Source organism: Chiloscyllium plagiosum, chromosome 16 (assembly GCF_004010195.1).
Source record: "Chiloscyllium plagiosum isolate BGI_BamShark_2017 chromosome 16, ASM401019v2, whole genome shotgun sequence".
Classification (NCBI taxonomy): Eukaryota; Metazoa; Chordata; class Chondrichthyes; order Orectolobiformes; family Hemiscylliidae; genus Chiloscyllium; species Chiloscyllium plagiosum.
Window position 1 is genome coordinate 1,348,849 of NC_057725.1, and position 18,417 is coordinate 1,367,265.

Here is an 18,417-nt window from a genome sequence, read left to right on the forward strand (position 1 = left end):
TCACAGGATACCAGCACTGCCAGCTGGATCAGCATTTATTGCTCATCCCTAATTGCCTTAAATGTGGGGTTGAAAAACTGTCTACTTGAACCAATGCAATCCTTAGTGCGTTGGGACACCCACAATTCTATTGAAAGAGAACTCCACTATATTGGCTGAGTGACAGAGAAGCAACAACGGCACAGTTTCAGATCAGGTCAGCGAGGGGAATTTGCAGATGGTGTTCTCTCTCAAAAGTGTTTGATATGGCGTCACAGAGCAGGCTGATTAACAAATTAGAAACATTTGAGATTGAAGGAGGTGGGAGAAAGTGTAGTTCAGGTAGCTGTGGGAGTCAGTGGGTTTGAAGTATATGCCTATGTTGAGTCAGGTGCCAGAAATGGAGATGGAGGTGTCCAGGAAGGAGAGTCAGATGTCCGAGATGGTCCAAGTGAACTTGAGATCAGGGTGGAAGGTGTTAGTTGAGTTGGTGAACTGTTCAACCTCCTTGTGGGAGCACGAGATGGCACCGATACAGTCATCGATGTAGCAGAGGAAAAGGTGGGGAGTAGTGCCAGTGTAGCTGTGGAAGATGGACTGTTCTATGTATCTGACGAAGAGGCAGGCATAGCTGGGGCCCATGGCTACCCATTTGGTCTGGAGAAAGTGGGAGAATTTGAAAGAGAAATTGTTGAGGATGTGGACCAGTTCAGCAAATCAAATGAGATTGTCAGTGGAAGGGTACTGGTTGGGTCAGCAGGAGAGGAAGAAATGGAGGGCTTGGAAACCTTTGTCCTGGCAGATGGACGTGTACAGGGCCTGGATATCCATGGTGAAGAGGATGCGCGGGGGGCCCAGGAAATGAAAGTCATGGAGGAGATGGAGGGCGTGGGTAGTGTCCTGAATGTATGTGGGGAAAACCTGGACCAAGGAGGATAGGACGGTGTCAAGGTATGCAGATTTAGTTTGGTGGAGCAGGAACAGGCCTAAACAATAGGTCGACCGGGGCAGTCAGGTTTGTGGATTTTGGGGAGGAGGTAGAATCGGGCGGTGTAGATTGGAGTAGGTTCGCAGACTATGAGGTTGGAGGCTGTTGGTGAGAGATCGCTTGAGGTGATGAGGTTGTGGATGGTCTGGGAGATGATGGTTTGGTGATGGCAGATGAGGTCTGGTGTTATGGTGAGGTTGGGGTTGGATCGGAGAGTGGAGAGCTGCGCGTTGCAAGGGTAAGAGGTTGGAGTGGATAAGGGGGTGGACAGGTTGAGGCGGTCAATGTTACGGCAGCAGTTGGAGTTGAAGACATTGAGGGCGGGAAACAGACCAGCACGGGGTGTCCAGGTGCATGGGGTGTGTTGGAGGTGGGAGAAGAGGTCCTCTGAGGGCGAGCAGGATTCCTGATGGAAAAAGTAAGCACTGAGGTGGAGGAAGAAAAGCTTGATGTCGCAACACATGTTGAATTCATTGATCCAGGAGTGCGGGAGGGGAGAAATGAAGGGGAGGCCATTATTGAGGACTGATCATTCATCCTCAGTAAGATGGAGGTCTGGGGAGATGGTAAAAACACGGTAGGCTGGGAACTATGACCTGGGGTAGAGATGGAGTTGGGAGTTGAGGCAGAGATTGTCTCTGGAGTGGGTGTGGTTATGGGTTTGTGGCTGACATCACCAAACGTAAGTGACATTCACCATGGGGGTCGGGCAGAAATGGAGACTACGGTGGCATCTGCGGGGGTGAAAACGACATAATAGGTGACGCTGGTGATGTCGCCTGCAGCATTCCGGTGAGTAACATCGGTGTGGGTAGAAGTGGTTGAGGCGGTGGCAACTACGGTTGGGGGTGGGGGGCGGTTAGTAACGTACAAAGTAGTCTTCGTGGTGGTTTCAGCGGCGGTTTCTTTGGCACTGATCACTGAGGCATTGTCTCAATGGTGATCACGGTATAGTCAGCAGTGGCTGCGGCCTGTGGGGTGGCAGGAGCGGAAGTGATGTTATCTTTTGCCGCAGTGGTGGTTGGAGCGGCCACATGGTTAATGGTGTCCAAGCGATTCTGGAGGCTGGGAGAAGCTTCTGGTATGATTGAAGAATCCCAGGTTTAGAGGTAAGTACTTGAAAGTTTGGTATATGTACTTTCCTTGGTGTCCAATACGGTGAGGAAACAGTGTTTGTTGATTGTGTGGATTCTTCTGTGGATGAAGAACAGCAGAGGTCTTTTGCGGATCTGGGAGAGTGTGGCTCTAAGATGGGGCAGGGCTGACTGCAGGGAGAGGAGGCAGCGGCGCATGGCTGCGTGCGTGGAGCTGAGGATCCGGAGGGAGAACAGTTTCTGGAGGCTTTAGATTTGCTGATGTGGCCGAACACTTCAATTGCCCCTCCAACTCCACAAAGGACATGCAAGTATTTGGCCTCCCTCACCGCCAAAATCTAGCCACCCCACACCTGGAGGAAGAATGCCTAATCTTCAGCCTTAGGACCCTTGAATCACATGGGATCAATGTTGATTTCACCAGCTTCTCTCTCAGCCTCCTTGGCACCCCCAACCCCCCCCATTCCTGATGAAGAGCTTATGCTCAAAACGTCAACAATCCTAGTCCTTGGATGCTGCCTGATGGGCTGTGCTTTTCCAGATTGGAACAAATCGAAAGTGATGTCCCTGGGAACAGTGTTAGGACCCTTGCTTTTTCTGATTTATATAAACTATTTGGAGATGAGTTTGAGGGTAAAATTTCTAAATTTGTAGATGATACTAAGCTATGGAGAATAGTGAATTGTGAGGATGATGCTGAGACTTCAGACAGACTCTACCAAGTTGGTCAAATGGATAGATACCTGGCAAATGGATTTCAATGTCGAAGAATGTGAGGTAGTGTAGATAGAAGAAACAGTAAGAGACAATACAGGCTCAATGGTGCAATTTGGAGGGGAGTACAGGAGCAGAAGGATCTGGGGGATTCCCTGAAGGTGGACAGATAAACGGAAACAATTGTTAAGGCAGTTTATAGGCCACTTGAGTTTATAAATAGAGGCAGAGAGTATAAATGCAAGGTATAAATGATGCTAAACCTCGACAAATCATTGGTCAGACCACATTTGGAATATTGTATTCAGTCCTGGGCACTTTTAAGAATGTTAAAGCCATGGAGATAGCTCAAAAGAGATGCACTGGAACAAGACCAGGAATGATGGATTTTAGAAACAAGGAAAGAAAGAAAGAAACTGGGCTTTGTCTTGTCAAAGCAGAGAAGATTAAGGAGTGACCTTACTGAGGTATTCAAAATTATGAATAATTTTGCCAGGGTAAAGGAGGTCCCACTAGTTGGTATGCCAGTAATTCAGGATGACAATTTCAACACTGTCAGCGAGAAAGCAAGACATGAGATGGCAAGAAACATCTTTATGCAGAGCTGTTAGGATTTGGAATGCACCATCTGGGAGAGTGAAGACGACAGATTCTATAGGTGGTTTCAAAGAAGAACATATATATTTGCAAGTGATGAAGGTAGAGTTGACTGAGATAGGACTGGAGAGTGGAATTAGCTAGGTAGCTCTTTCGGGAGCTGGTAGAGACACGATGGGTCAAATGGTCTCCTGTCCTGTAAAGTTCTATTATTCTATGTATCTGCTGCCCTTGTCCTTCAAGATTGTAGTAGTCTTAGGTGTAGTAGATGATACACACTGCTGCTGTATGTTGAAGGTGGTAGTGGATGGCGTCAAATCAACTGTGTTGGTTTGTCCTGGGTAATGTCAAGCCTCTAGAGTGTTGTTGGTGATGCATCCAGGCAAGTGGAAGAATTATAAATATCTGTTGCAGGTGAATTTATTCATGACAGTATCAGTAAATATGAACACCATGGAGATAAAGTTCCACTTTCACACTGAGAATAACCTATTATGTTATCTGGCACCATGCTAGATGGGACAAACTTCAAACAGATCTAGCAAATCAAGATGGGGCACCCATGAGGTGCTGTAGGTCATCAACAGTAGCAGAATTGTACTCCAGCACAATCTAACCTCATGGTCTGGCATATCCCCCACTCAATCATTCCCGTCAGGGGTTCAACCCTGGTTCAATGGAGGGCATACCAGGAGCAGCACCTAAAAATGAGGTGTCAACCTGGTGAAGTTACTTGAGAGGACTACTTGTAGACCAAACAACAAGCAGCAAGTGACAGAGCTAAGTGATCTCAAAAGTGACAGATCAGATCTAAGCTCTGCATCCTGCCACTTTCAGTCATGATGGTAATGATCAATTAAACAATTCACTGGAGGTGATGGTGGCCCCACAAATATCCCAAACCTTAATGATGGAAGAGCCCAGCACATTAGTGCAAAAGATAAGGCTGAAGCACTTGCAGCAATCTTCAGTCAGAAATGCCAAGTGTATGATCCATTTGGCCTCTTCCAGAGGGCCCGAGCAACTCTGATACCAGTCTTCAGCCAATTCAATTCACTCCACTCAAATTGAGATCACGAAACAGTCAGATGCATTGGATACTGCAAGGATTATGACCCTTACAATATTCCAACAATAGCACTGAAGATCTGCTCCCTTAGCCAAGCACTGACATTTACCAACAGCATGCAGGATTGTTCAGATATGTCCTACACTCAAGAAACATAACAAACCAACCCGCTAAACAGTCACCTTTCAATTGTCAGTTAAATGAAGAAGGTGTCAGCTAAAAGCACTTGCCAGCGACATCCAGTTTGGGTTTTGCCAGAAGCACTCAGCTCCTACCTGAGCAAAACTGGAGTCAATAAGAACCATGTGCAAACTCTCCAGTGGTTGGAGTCATACCTCGCACACAGCAAAATGGTTGTGGTTGTCAGAAGTCAGTTACCTCAGCTCCAGGACATCTCTGCAGGAGATCCTCAGGGTAGTGTCCTAGGCCCAACCATCTTCAGCTGCTTTGTCAAAGGCATTCCCTCCACAAAAGGTTAGAAGTGGGAATATTTGCCCATGACTGCACAATATCCAGCACCATTTGCTACTCCTGACTGTGAAACAGTCAAATTTAAGTAAGACCTGAACAATATCCAGACCCAGGTCAAAGATTGACAAGTAACATTCAGGCCTGTCAGATGCAGGCAATAATCATGCCCAACAAGAGTCAATCTAACCACCATCGCTTGACATTCAATGGTGTTATCATCACTGAATCCCCGTTATGAGTATCTTGAGCAGAAACTGAACTGGGCTGTCCATAAACAGAGTCACTACAAGAGCAGGTCAGAGGCTAGGAATACTACAGCAGATAGCTGATCGCCTGACTCCCCATCTACAAGACTGAAGTCAAGAGTGTGAAATAATAATCCCAGTTTTTCTGGATTAACGCAGTTCCAACAACACTGAAGTAGCTTGATACTTGAATGGCATCACATCCACAAACATTCAGTCACTCTATCACTGATGCTCAGTAGCAGCATATGCACCAACTACAAGATGCACAATAGAAATTCATAAGACAGTAATTTCCAAACTCATGACCACTTTTAGAAGGACAAGAACAGCAGATACATGGGAACACCATCACCTACAAGATCCCCCTCCAAACCACTCACCATCCTGACTTGAAAATATATCGCTGTTCCTTCACGGTCGCTGTCAAAATCTTGGAATTCTTTCCCTACAGAGATTGTGGGTTTACCTCCAGCACATGGACTGCAACAGTTCAAAAGGCAGTTCACCACCATCTTCTCAAAAGGTAACTAGGAATGAGCAATTAATGCTAACCCTGCCAGCGATATCCACTGCCCATGAATGAATAACAACCAGTATTCTTTTAAATTTTAATGCAGACAGGTTGCTATTGGCCAGTTCATTTTCTTGATAAATTAACTAACAAATGGTGGTCATCTATTTTGTTGAGTTGAAACAGAGACAGTGTATGTACATCTGTGCAAAGAGCAGGGTTCTTTGTATTAATATATGTCTCTTCTACAAAGAACACCACAGCACAGGAACAGACCCTTCTGCCATCTAAGCCTGCGCCGACATATTTTACCCTTCCATCCTAAAACTGTCTTCACTCAGGATCCGTATCCCTCTATTCCCTCCTATTCATGCAAGTATCCAGATGTTACATGAATGTTGCTATTGTGTCTGGTGCTATTCCACCACCTCCTCTGGCAGCACATTCCAGGCTCTCTCCACCCTTTGTCAGAGAAACCTGCCTCACATGCTTCTAACTTCCCCCTCACACCTTGAACCCACATCCCCTAGTAATTGACTCCTTTACCCTGGAAAAAAAACCCTCAGTTTTCACTCTATCCATGCCATACACAATTTTATAAACTTCTGTCAGGTCTCCCTTCAACCTCCTGCATTCCTGTGAAAACAAACCCAGTCCAGCCAACCTAGTAGATACTGTATTCTCCAGGACACATGGATTCTCCAACGCAATACTTCTGGTAAGGTGCCCATGCTTATCAATCAGTGGTCTCCTCTGGTGCATGAGAAATGTTGATTTTCCCCTGAATTTATATTCTGGCAATTCAACTTGCATTCATCAGGATAATAAGTTGACAAAATGTTCTTTTTTCCAGCAATACTTAAGTTCCGTACAACCAAACTACTTGAATGAAAGGAAACCTTTAAAAGGAGGACTATTAAAGAGGGCAGAAACAGACAAGCTGCTTAAAATCAAAAATCAACACAAATATTAAACTGAACCATCCACTTGTGAGCTATCGCTTTCTATCATTGCTTATTCAAAGAAAGAAATTAAAATGCATGACTGACAGGATAGAGCTTTTAATTTCTTCTCCTTTTCCAGTCACAGCACACAAAGCGATATACTCAAAACCATTCATTTAAAGTAGGAGTACAATATCTGGAATCTGGTGACTATTTTTGGCCCAATGTCATGCTGTAGCTTAAAAGGACTTCCTGCACACCTCAATGATTTCACTCACAATGTATTTCATGGGCAATTAACTCATTTTACTCACTAATCACATCCTTTGAATGCCGAAAAAGCATAGGCGCAAGAAAAGAAATTGCTACCTCCAAATCATCCTTAGAGAAGGTGAGATTGATGAGCAATAGTTTAGAAACAACTTGTTTTTGGATTTACAATCTCTCGATAGATGAAATTCACGTGGTTGTTACCAGAGTATAGATTCCCAAACCCAGAGGCTTCCAATGTACGACAGGAATCGGTGCTGCCACCCTTGCTTGCTTGTTATGTATGTTTAAGACTTAATTGCAATTCTGGAAAATATAGTTAGTAAGTTTGCTATTGGCACGAAAATTGGTGATTTTATCGATAGTGAGGAAGATGGTCTCAGGCCACAGTCTAATAAATTGGGCAGGCAGATGGCAGATAGTGCGCAATGATGCATCTTGGGAAGTCTAATAAGAGCAAAACTTACACAATGAATGGTAGCTCCCAGGGAGTGCTGAGGAATACAGGGACCTTGGTGTACAAGTCCTGAAAACCGTAATGATGTCAGCACAGGTTGACAAGATGGTAAAGGCAGCATTCAGGATGCTTGCTTTCATCAGCCAGAGTGTAGAATATAGAAGCAAGGAAGTCTTTTTGCAACTTTATAAAACATTGGTTAGGCCACAGACAGAATACTGTGTATAATCTTGCCACTACACTGTTGGAAGAATGTGATTGCACCGGACAGGGGGAGGAGATTCACCAGGATGTCGCCTGGGATGATAAATCTCAGTTATGAGGGGGAACTGGACAGGTGAGGTTTGTTTTCCCTGAAGCAGAGAAGGCTGAGGGGTGATCTGATCGTACAAAATTATCAGATGCATATACATATATATAGGGTAGACTGTGAGAATCAGTTCCCTCTGGCAGATGGGCCTAAGGCCAGCGGGCATAAACGTAAGGTGAGGATTGTAAATTTAGGGGGGAATTGGAGGATCCAGAGAGTGGCAGAAATATGGAATGTGCTACTTCAGAGGGTGGAGGAGGCAGATACACTCAACATTTAAGAAGCATCTGCATGAGCACTTAAAATGCCAGGGCACAGTAGACTATGGTCCTTATGCAGGTAAGCAGGATCAGTGTAGTTGGTGTTTATTGGTTGTGTGGATAGTGGGCCAAAGGACCTGACTGTATGCTGTATTGATCTAGGACTTTGAGAAGCTATTTAAGATATGCTTCCTTCAATATATTGAAAAATAAACCAGGTGATATTTTGAATTTTTTTTTAACACAGCATCAATTTGGATATTCAGGTTGAAGGCATAAACATCTAAACATTATCATTCAGCATATATTGCCAAGATCAACCAGGAGGTTACTTCTGGCAGTACTCTCTCTCAAAGACCAGTGAAAAATAGCATCCAAAAGACCAAGAGGCCAAATCTACAAGGGACTGAGGCAGTTTTAAATCTGTAAGCATGCAGCAGTAGCAAGAATTCGACACAAGCTTTTCCAACTCTGGCCAGGTTTTGAACTTTCTCATCTATTAAATTGTCTTGTCAACAGCCCACCGTCCACATGACAGATTTTAAATCAAGATCTGTAATGGTAGAAAAACAGATTCCTGTGTCACAAGAGAATCAATTATAATTCGACAAAGTCAAAAGTCACACAACACCAAGTTATAGTCCAACAGACTTATTTAAAATCACAAGCTTTCAGAAGACTTCACTTGATGAAGGAATAGCACCCCAAAAGCTTGTGATTTTAAATAAGTCTATTGGACTATAACCTGTTATGATGGGACTTCTGACTTAGTCCACCCTGGGAGAATCAGAGCCAAAAAAGGGTGGCACAGCAGGTCAGGAAACATCTGAGAAGCAAGACAGTCTGTTTCAGGCATAAGCCCTTCATCACATTCCTGCTCCTCGGATGCTGCCTGACCTGCTGTGCTTTTCCAGCCCAACCATTTCGATTTTGTCCACCCCAGCTCAACACCAGCACCTTTACATCACAATCATAATTTGAATAATTTTAGTTTTTAGATACAAAACAGGCTGAAAAAAGCAAATCCCAACAGTAAGAGTCCTTTTTAAAGCTCCATTTTAAGAGTGTGCCCATTTTGAATATTCGACAATTTATATAACCAGTAGTAGCCATGTCTATACCAACATTCAAAGGCTTTTTTTAAAAAAGGTGATTCACTTTGGAAGGAGCAACAGGAGTACAGAGTACTGGGCTAATTCTAAGATTCTTGATAGTGTAGATGAGCAGAGAGGTCTCAATGTCCAGCTACACAGATCCCTGAAAGTTGCCACCCAGATTGACAGGGTTGTTAAGGCGGCGTACGACGTGTTAGCTTTTATAGGTAGAGGCACTGAGTTTCAGAACCATGAGGTCATGCTGCAGCTATACAAAACTCTGGTACGGCTACACTTGGAGTATTGCGTACAGTTCTTGCCACTATATTATAGGAAGGATGTGGAAGCTTTGGAAGGGGTTCAGAGCAGATTTACCAGAGTGTTGCCTGGTATGGAGGGCAAGTCTTACGAGGAAAGGCTGAGGGACTGGAGGCTGTTTTCATTGGAGAGAAGGAGGTTGAGAAGTGACTTAATTGAGATATATAATCAGAGGGTTAGATCGGGTGGACAGGAAGAGCCTTTTTCCTCGAATGGCGATGGCTAGCACAAGGGTGAATAGCTTTAAATTGAGGGGTGATAGATACAGGACAGATGTCAGAGGTAGTTTCTTTACTCAGTAGTAGGGGCATGGAATGCACTGCCTGCAACAGTAGTAGACCTGCCAACTTTAAGGGCATTTAAATGGTCATTGGATAAACATATGGATGAAAATGGAATCGTGTAGGATAGATGGACTTCAGATTGTTGCGCTGACCTGTGAAACCATCGAGGGCTGAAGAGCCTGAACTGCGCTGTAATGTTCTATGTTCTAAAAGCAACTATTTATTTTCTCCAAGCTACTTAGCTGTTGCATCAGTGCAAAATTGATAAGATTGGAAACTTGGAAAGTAAGGGCAAATCTTGAGGTGATCTTTAGGGCAGCATGGTATCTCAGTGATGAGCAGCACTAGGGACCAGAGTTCGATTCCAGCCTCTGGCGACTGTCTGTGCGGAGTTTGCATACATTCCCCATGTTGACGTGGTCTTCCTCCAGGACCGCTGGTTTCCTCCCACAATCCAAAGATGTGCAGGTTAGGTGGATTGGCCATGTTAAATTACCTGTAATGCCCATGCATGTGCAGGTTGGGTGGGTTAGCCACAGGAAAGGGATAGGGTTGGGGGATGCTATTCAGAGGGTCAGTGTGGACTTAATGGTCGAATCGCCTGCTTCCACACTGCAGGGATTCTATGTTTCTATTCTTCATTATCCTTGAGTCACACTGGTTTCAAATGCTCTGGTATTGTCCAATTAGAAACACAGAAAGTTTCCAGATAAAATGACAACAAATCAATTTCGCTGCTACAGGAAATTATCAAGCCACATGTCTCACAATCTCTCCTAATCTTTTGTTAGATGCTTTCGCTCATCATTCATTCATTAGACTCATTCATAAAACATAGATTCAAGTGGCCTAATAGCATGTCATCATTCCCCCCAAAAAGTTACACCCATTATTTTTACAGGAAATTGATAGTATTGGGAACTGTATGTTACAACAACGTTAAAGCTGATCCTGTAACACTAACCCCCTGCCAACAGATGGTAGTCTCTCCTCATGCAGCACTTTCCAAGTTCACTTCACAGACTGCAGCACCTTTAGCTGCCACAGCACTACTTAGCACTGGAAGAAACTAGTGGCTAAGAAAATAAAGCATTGCGTTTGTCCCTTGTAAACAATTATTTTTGTTGTCAGAAAGATTCGAAATGAACTCTGAGTACAGATAATTTCAAGCAAACTGAAGAGAAAGAAATCTACCATCCACAGGTGAAACAGCTGATTAATGCTTTGGAGGCACATCCTTCAGCAAACCATGTTCTAATGAAGAGTCTACACTTCAACCACACATGGGTACACCTCCTAAAAAGATGCATCAGATACTCCATTTTAGTATTTATTTCCAAAAATTCTGTTTTAAATATATCTGCCAAATACAAAGTGGACAATTTAGAACACTAGGTTTTCAATTACAATATCTTCCATGCTTTTAAACCTGAGAGAATACAGGCCCAGTTCAATCTTACTTCATTAAACAAACCTGCCATCCAAGGGATTAATCTAGTGAACCTTTGTTGCACTCCCACTACAGCAAGTGTATCCTTCCATAGATAAGAAGGTCAAACTGCACAAAAAGTATGGGTGTGGACTCAGCAAAACTCTATACAACTGCAGTAAGAGATCTTTATGCCTGTGCTCAAATCCCCTTGTAATGAAGGCCGTTCGGCACCTTTAGCTGCTAAATCTGTGTGGTGAAACGGTTAAAAATTATGTCCCAATACATGTGTGAATCTAACCGGAATGGCTCAGCAAAACTCTATACAACTGCAGTAAGAGATCTTTATGCCTGTGCTCAAATCCCCTTGTAATGAAAGCCGTTCGGCACCTTTAGCTGCTAAATCTGCCATTTGTCTTTTTCACTGACTGCTGCATGCTTGCATTAACAGGAGAGCTCTGTCCCTATGAAAATCAACGCTACACGATTTCTCACAATTTAAAAAATATTCTGCCTTTCAGTACTTTTCTTTCGAAAGATAACTTTACACTTACACATGATTTTCTATCTACTGTGATATTGCTCAATCACCTAGTTTAAGTCCATTTGAAGCCTCTTTAACTTCCTCAGAACTTACATTCCCAATTAATTTCAGCAGTAAATATGGAAATATTACAACTGTTCCCCACATCCATATCATTTATATCGATTTAAAACAGTTTATTTTTCCTCCAGCAGGTGCTATAACCTGCGACTTTTAACGAGTTCAGAGACTTCTTCGAAGTGAACCAGTATGTGATATTGGAAGGATCGAGAGAAAGAAGAAGGACAGCAGGAAGGCTGCAACTGCACTAGAGGGTGCAGAAGAGATTCACCAGGATGCTTATGGACTTAAATGACTCAGCTACAAAGAGAGACAAGCTAGCCTCAGATTGCTTTCCTGGAGAAGGGAAGGCTGTGGGGGGTTCTGACTGAGGTGCACAAAGTTTTGAGGGACACAGATAAGTAGGGAGGAAGGGTCAATAATTAGGCCACACAATTTTAAGATAAGGAGGTTTAGAGAGAATTTGGGGAAAAAATGTTTTCACCAAAGATTAGTGGGTATCTGGAACTCACTGCCCGAGGGTATTACGAACACTTGTATTTACGAATGAGATCCCATTACAGGGGTGTACTCATTTTTAACAATCCAATGTGAACATTTCCTTCTGTTTGCTGGAAAATGGGATGAGAATAGATGGATGCTGATGACTGGCAGAGATGGTAGCCTGAAGGGTATTTCCCTCTGCTGTTTAAAAAAAACACATCTGTCCCCTCTCTGTGTCTATTATAAAAAGCTGTAACAGTAATCTACTGATAACACTCTACCATTCTGAGAATAAGCTGCCTATTCAGAGTCTCTGATCGTCACCCATCAGCCAATGTTCAGGACAAACCTTACCCTCAATCCCAGAGTCAAATTTGGTTCCTAAAAACCCCTGTATGACACCTTAGCAAAAGACCTTTCTGAAAATCCAAAGACACCATATCCACCAAGTCTCCTTTAGCAATGATATAACAAACAAACAAACTGTAAAAAACTTCACAAAGTTTGAAACACATGATCTTGCTTTTATAAATCCATGTCAGCTCTGTCCAATTCTGCTATTCTTTTCCAAATATCCAGTTGTCCTACATCCTTTATATTAGAATATTTGCCCTACTATTCTCTCTGTCCCTTCCTAAATTGTTTGCTTTTATAAATCCATGTCAGCTCTGTCCAATTCTGCTATTCTTTTCCAAATATCCAGTTGTCCTACATCCTTTATATTAGAATAGTTCAGTCTGGAGTTTGAAAGGGAGAAGGCAAAATCGGATGTAATGGTGTTACAGTTGAATAAAGGTAATTACGAGGGCATGAGAGAGGAACTGACTAAAATAGACTGGAAGCAGAGGCTAACCGGGAAGACAGTAGAGCAAAAATGGCAGGAGTTTATAGGTATAATTGAGGACACTGTACAGAGGTTCATTCCCAAGAAAAGAAAGATTAACCGGGGAGGGATTAGACAACCTTGGCTGACAAAGGAAGCCAGGAAATGTAATTCATTGCCACGGAGTGCAGTGGAGGCCGGGACGCTAAATGTCTTCAAGGCCGAGATTGATAGGTTCTTGTTGTCTCGAGGAATTAAGGGCTACGGGGAGAACGCTGGTAAGTGGAGCTGAAATGCGCATGCACCCTGGATGCTGCCTGACTTGCTGTGCTGTTCCAGCAATAAAGTTTCAACTGAAATGCGCATCAGCCATGATTGAATGGTGGAGTGGACTCGATGGGCCGAATGGCCTTACTTCCACTCCTATGTCTTATGGTCTTATAGAATATTTGCCCTACTATTCTCTCTGTCCCTTCCTAAATTGTGGGGTTACATTTGTAACATCTGCAGGAACCTTTCGTGAATCTATAGAATTTTGAAATACAATCACCACTGCATCCACCCCCTCTCCAGACACCTTCTCATCACTCTAGGATAAAGCCAGTCTGGATCTTGGGAGTCATACCCTCCCTAACTGCCTGGGTGCTCCTAACCTGCAGTGTGACCACCTCTCTACCATGCAGTTCTCTGCCTTGTAGATATGTCACTGCGACTTGAGCCACAACTTGATGTCCAAAGCTCTAAAATCAGGATTATGCAGCCAGTGATATATCCTGCAGAAATATTTTTGCATGACACATGCCAAAGGCTACACATTTCACTTTGTTGAGCTGCCCTACCATAACTTAACTTTACAGACTATCGACTATAAGTGGAATAGCTTCCTAGCTGTGCACCAACCAGCTCCTTGTGCTGCAATAAAAGAATGAAAGAAATTATGAATGATGAAAAAAAGTAGGAACGATCATTTCCTTCAACAGACTTCCCAATCAGCAAAATTGTATTTGTTCACTCTGCTTATAATCTGCAATCTGTATTAAGGCCACTGCAGTAATACAGTTTCAAGTTAAAACTGCAGAAGCCAGAATAGACTAGTTAGCTAACTGACGACTCTTTGACAGTTTACTTAGATCAACTTAATGCTCGAAAAACTGTATTTAAGGAATTAACATTTAACTGTAGACCAAGCCGGAATTTCGGAAAGATAATGACATTTAAAAATCCACACACTCAACCTGCAAACAACATTTGGACAATATTAGTTCACATTACTTTCTCTCTCATCTTGTCAAAACTTATTTTGGCTATTTTTAACAATATACTGATGCTTGGCCCACCTTGAACTGGAAAAGAATGTGATGTTTCTCTCATTCACTAATATTATTGCTACGTTCACCTTACAGAGATTTAAGTTCACTTAACGTAGACATAGTCATTAGAAATAATGCAATTTTATCTAGATCAACCATGAAACACTATTTGACATGTGCAAAGTTGAAGTTTCAAATTCAAGTGAAACACTGCAACTAAAATAATAGGAAAAAAACAACAAAATTGAGAAACTCAGCAGCAACGATTGAAAGAATTAATTTTGAGTCCAGTAGGGGGTTTCTTCAGAGTAGTTCTGCCCTGTTTCTCTCTCCACAGACACTGCTGAGTAACTCAAGCATTTTCCATGTTTCAATTTTACACCATCTAAAATATTTTGCTTTTAATTAAAATTATGGCTTCATTAGCATTCACTCATCTAAAAGAAGGCAAGTGCCCACAAGTTATTTTTCCTGCAAGTTGAAATGACTGCAAAACAAATATTAAGAACTCTCAACACTGGAAATCAGAAACAAAAACGGATATCGCTGGAAAACCTCAGCAAGTCAGACAGCATCTGTGGAGAGAAAGCAGGGTTAACATTCAGGTCCAGTGACCCTTCTTCGAAGTTTTGCTGAGACCTGCTGAATTTTTCCAGCGATTTCTGTTTTTGAACGGATTGCTCTTGGTTTACCTGTGTGTTTTGTGTTGGTATCTGTAACAATAGAGCTAATGCATTGTAATCAAAAAGTTCATCTAGAGCAATTAGTCCACCGTGAACTCCAATTTCTAAAAGATTATTGGCATATTCCTTAAGTCCAATTGACTGCACCCAGCGTATCACTCGCTCATTAGTCCACACCATAACATCTGTAAAAACACAATAAAAATGATCAAAGGGAAGTTGATTCATATTAAACTGGTCTTATCAGTTTACAAGTGTATAAAATCAAAAACCAACTAATCAAACAAACAGATTTTTAAACCATGGCGATCAAAGATTGAAAAAGATAATCAAAACTTCATAAATTATAACAAAACTGAAGTAATGGCATAGAGGCCAGTATCCCATCACCAAGTCACAAGGAAGGGCAGTGGATTTAGTTTATGTGGACTTTTGTAAAGTATTTGATAAAGCCCCACATGGCAGATTGGTACAAAAACTAAAATCACATGGGATTCATGGTGGGCTGGCTAGATGGATACAAAACTGACTTGGTCATTGAAGGCAGAGAGCAGCAGTGGAAGGATGTTTTCCAGAAAGGAGACCAGTGATGCTCCACAGTGATCAATCATACTACAAAAAAAAAACAGAGGACCTAAGTCTATGTAAATGATCTGGAGAAAAACATGGGTGGTCTGATTAGTAAGTTTGCAGATGGCACGAAGGTTTGTGGAATTGTTGACAGTGCTGATAATTATGAAAGAACAGGATATAAATAGATTGGCAACTTTAACGCAAGGAGTATTAGAAATGCAGATGGAGTTTAATCTGCAAGGTGATGCATTTTGGAGGATCAAATTTAGGTGTGAAGTATACTGTAAATAGCAGAACCCTTCAGAAGATTACCATACAGACAGGTCTGAGCGTGCAGGTCCAGAGTTGGGGGCAACACAGTTGGCCAAAGCGGTTAAAGAGGCATATGGCATGCTGACCTTCATTGGCCAGGGCATGGAGTACAAGAGTTGACAATCCATGTTGCACCTGCATAAAACTCTTGTTAGGCTGCATTTGGAGTATTATGTGCAGTTTTGGTCACCACACTACCAGAAGGACGTGGAAGCTTTGGAGAGATTGCAGAAAAGGTTCACCAGGATGTTGCCTGGTCTCAAGGGCAGTGGCTATGAGGGAAGGTTAAAAAGACAAGGATTGTGTTCACTGGGAAGACAGTGGCTGAGAGGAGACCGAATAGAGGTCAACACAATTATGAGGGGCGTAGATAGGGTGGGTAGTCAGAGGTTCTTTCCCAGGGTTGATGTTTAAATTACAAGGGGGCACAGGTTCAAGGTGAGATGGGCAAAGTTTAAGGAAGATGTGCAAAGGATGTTTTTCATGCAGAGAGTGGTAGGAGCCTGGAACGCACTGTCAGAAGAGGTGGTGAAAGCAGGCACAGTGGGGACATTTAAGAGGCATCTGAAGGTTTACATGAAAAAGGAGAGAATAGAGGGATATGACTGATTAAGGGCAGAAGGTGTGTTTTTTCGTTTAGTTAAGGCATGATGATCAGCACATCATCAGGCCAAAGGGGCTGTTCCTGTACTGTACTTCTCCTTTGGTCTTTTTTTGTTCTTTATTTACTTGTGCACAGTACATTGGCTGTGGCCAACCATTTCAGTCAGTCCCCTGGAGTTTGGCAGGGGGTGGGAACCAGAGCTACACATCTGAGGGGGGGGGGTGGGGTGGGGTTGTTGTAGAAGAGGCAGCAACAGGATGTAGTGAATCTATCGGGAAGGTTTTTCAAGTGATGGAACAAAGGGATCGGTTAAAGTGCGCCTGCTTTAACGCAAGCAGTGTCAGGAATAAGAGTGATGAACTTGAGCATGGATCAGTACTTGGGACTATGATGTTGTGACCATAACAGAGAAATGGGTTCCACAGAGACAGGAATAGTTGCTAGATGTTCCAGAGTTTAAAGGAACGTTTAAAAAGAACAGGGAGGGTGGAAAAAGAGGAGGGGGTTTGGCATTGCTAATCAGAGAGTGCATGACAGCTCCAGAAATAAAGGTTGTTGAGGAAGGTGTGTCTACTGAGTCAGTATGGGTGGGAGTTAGGAACAGCAAAGGAGAAGTCACCTCATTAGGAGTCTTCTACAGATCCCCTAATAACAGTAGAGAGATTGAGGAGCTCATAGGCGGCAGATTTTGGAAAAGTGCAGATGTAGCAGGGTTGTTGTTATGGGGGACTTCAACTTTCCCAATATTGATTGGAACCTCAGTGCAGATAGTTTGGATGGAGCCGTTTTTGTCAGGTGTGTTCAGGAGGGTTTCCTTACTCAGTACGTAGATAGGCAAATGACGGGAAAGGCCACTTTGGATTTGGTGCTCGGCAATGAGCCAGGACGTGTGCAAGATCTCACGGTGGGAGAACACTTTAGTGACAGTGACCACAACTGCCTCACATTTACCATAGCCTTGGAAAGGGAAAGGAGCAGGAAGATATTTAATTGGGGAAAAGGAGATTATGATGCCATCAGCCAAGAGTTGGGAAATACAGACTGGGAGCAATTGTTCCACAGAAAGGGTACACAGACATGTGCAGACTGTTTAAGGAACAGTTGTTGCGAATGATGCATAAATGTGTTCCTCTGAGACAGGCAAGAAGGGGTAAGGTTAAGGTGCCTTGGATGACAAGAACAAAGGAGCTTCTCATCAAAAGGAAGGAGGCAGCTTTCATAAGGTGGAGGAAGCAAGGGTCTATCACAGCTTTAGAGGATTACAGGCTTACTAGAGAGGAGCTCAAAAATGGATTGAGGAGAGCCACGAGGGGACACGAAAAAGGCTTGTCAGGAAGGATTAGGGAGAACCCAAAGGCACTTTACTGAGGAATAAGAGAATGATCAGGGAGAAGGTATGGCCGATCAGGGATAGCGGAGGGAACTTGTGCATGGAGACTGAGCAGATAGGGGAAGCCCTAAATGAGTTTTTTGCTTGGGTTTTCACTCAGGAAAGGGATCTTGTTGTGAATGAGAACTTTGAGGAGCTGGAAAACAGGCTTGAGCAGATCAAGATTGATGAAGTTGATGTGCAGGAGATTTTGGCAAACATAAAGTTTGATAAGTTCCCATCCCAGATTAGATTAACCCTCGGTTGGTCTGGGAAGCGAGAAAGGAGGTTGCTGAGTCGCTGGCGAAGATTTTTGTTTCCTCACTCTTCATGGGAGTCATACCAGAGGATTGGAGGAAAGCGAATGTTGCTCCTCTTTTAAGAAGGGGAAAAGGGAAATCCCTGGCAATTACAGGCCAGTCAGTCTTACATCTGTTGGTCAGCAAGGTTTTGGAAAGAATTCTGAGGGATAAGATTTATGACTATTTGCAAAAGCATAGTGTGATTAAAGGCCGTCGGCATGGCTTTGAGGGGGGCAGGTCATGCCTCACAAATCTTATTCAGTTCTTTGAGGTGGTGATGAGACAGGTCGACGAAGGTCAAGCAGTGGATGTACTGT

At 43.1% G+C, this 18,417-nt stretch overlaps 1 protein-coding gene across 11 annotated transcripts in view; it reads right to left on the bottom strand.

The window, feature by feature from the left end:
• LOC122557607 (liprin-alpha-1-like) overlaps window positions 1-18,417 on the bottom strand; it is a 237,289-nt gene that overhangs the window by 21,954 nt on the left and 196,918 nt on the right. For all 11 annotated transcript variants that reach the window (XM_043705331.1, XM_043705336.1, XM_043705327.1 and 8 more), the window contains one exon: window positions 14,950-15,125. In XM_043705331.1, the coding sequence (XP_043561266.1) occupies window positions 14,950-15,125 (176 nt within the window). The remainder of the gene's footprint in view (window positions 1-14,949; window positions 15,126-18,417) is intronic.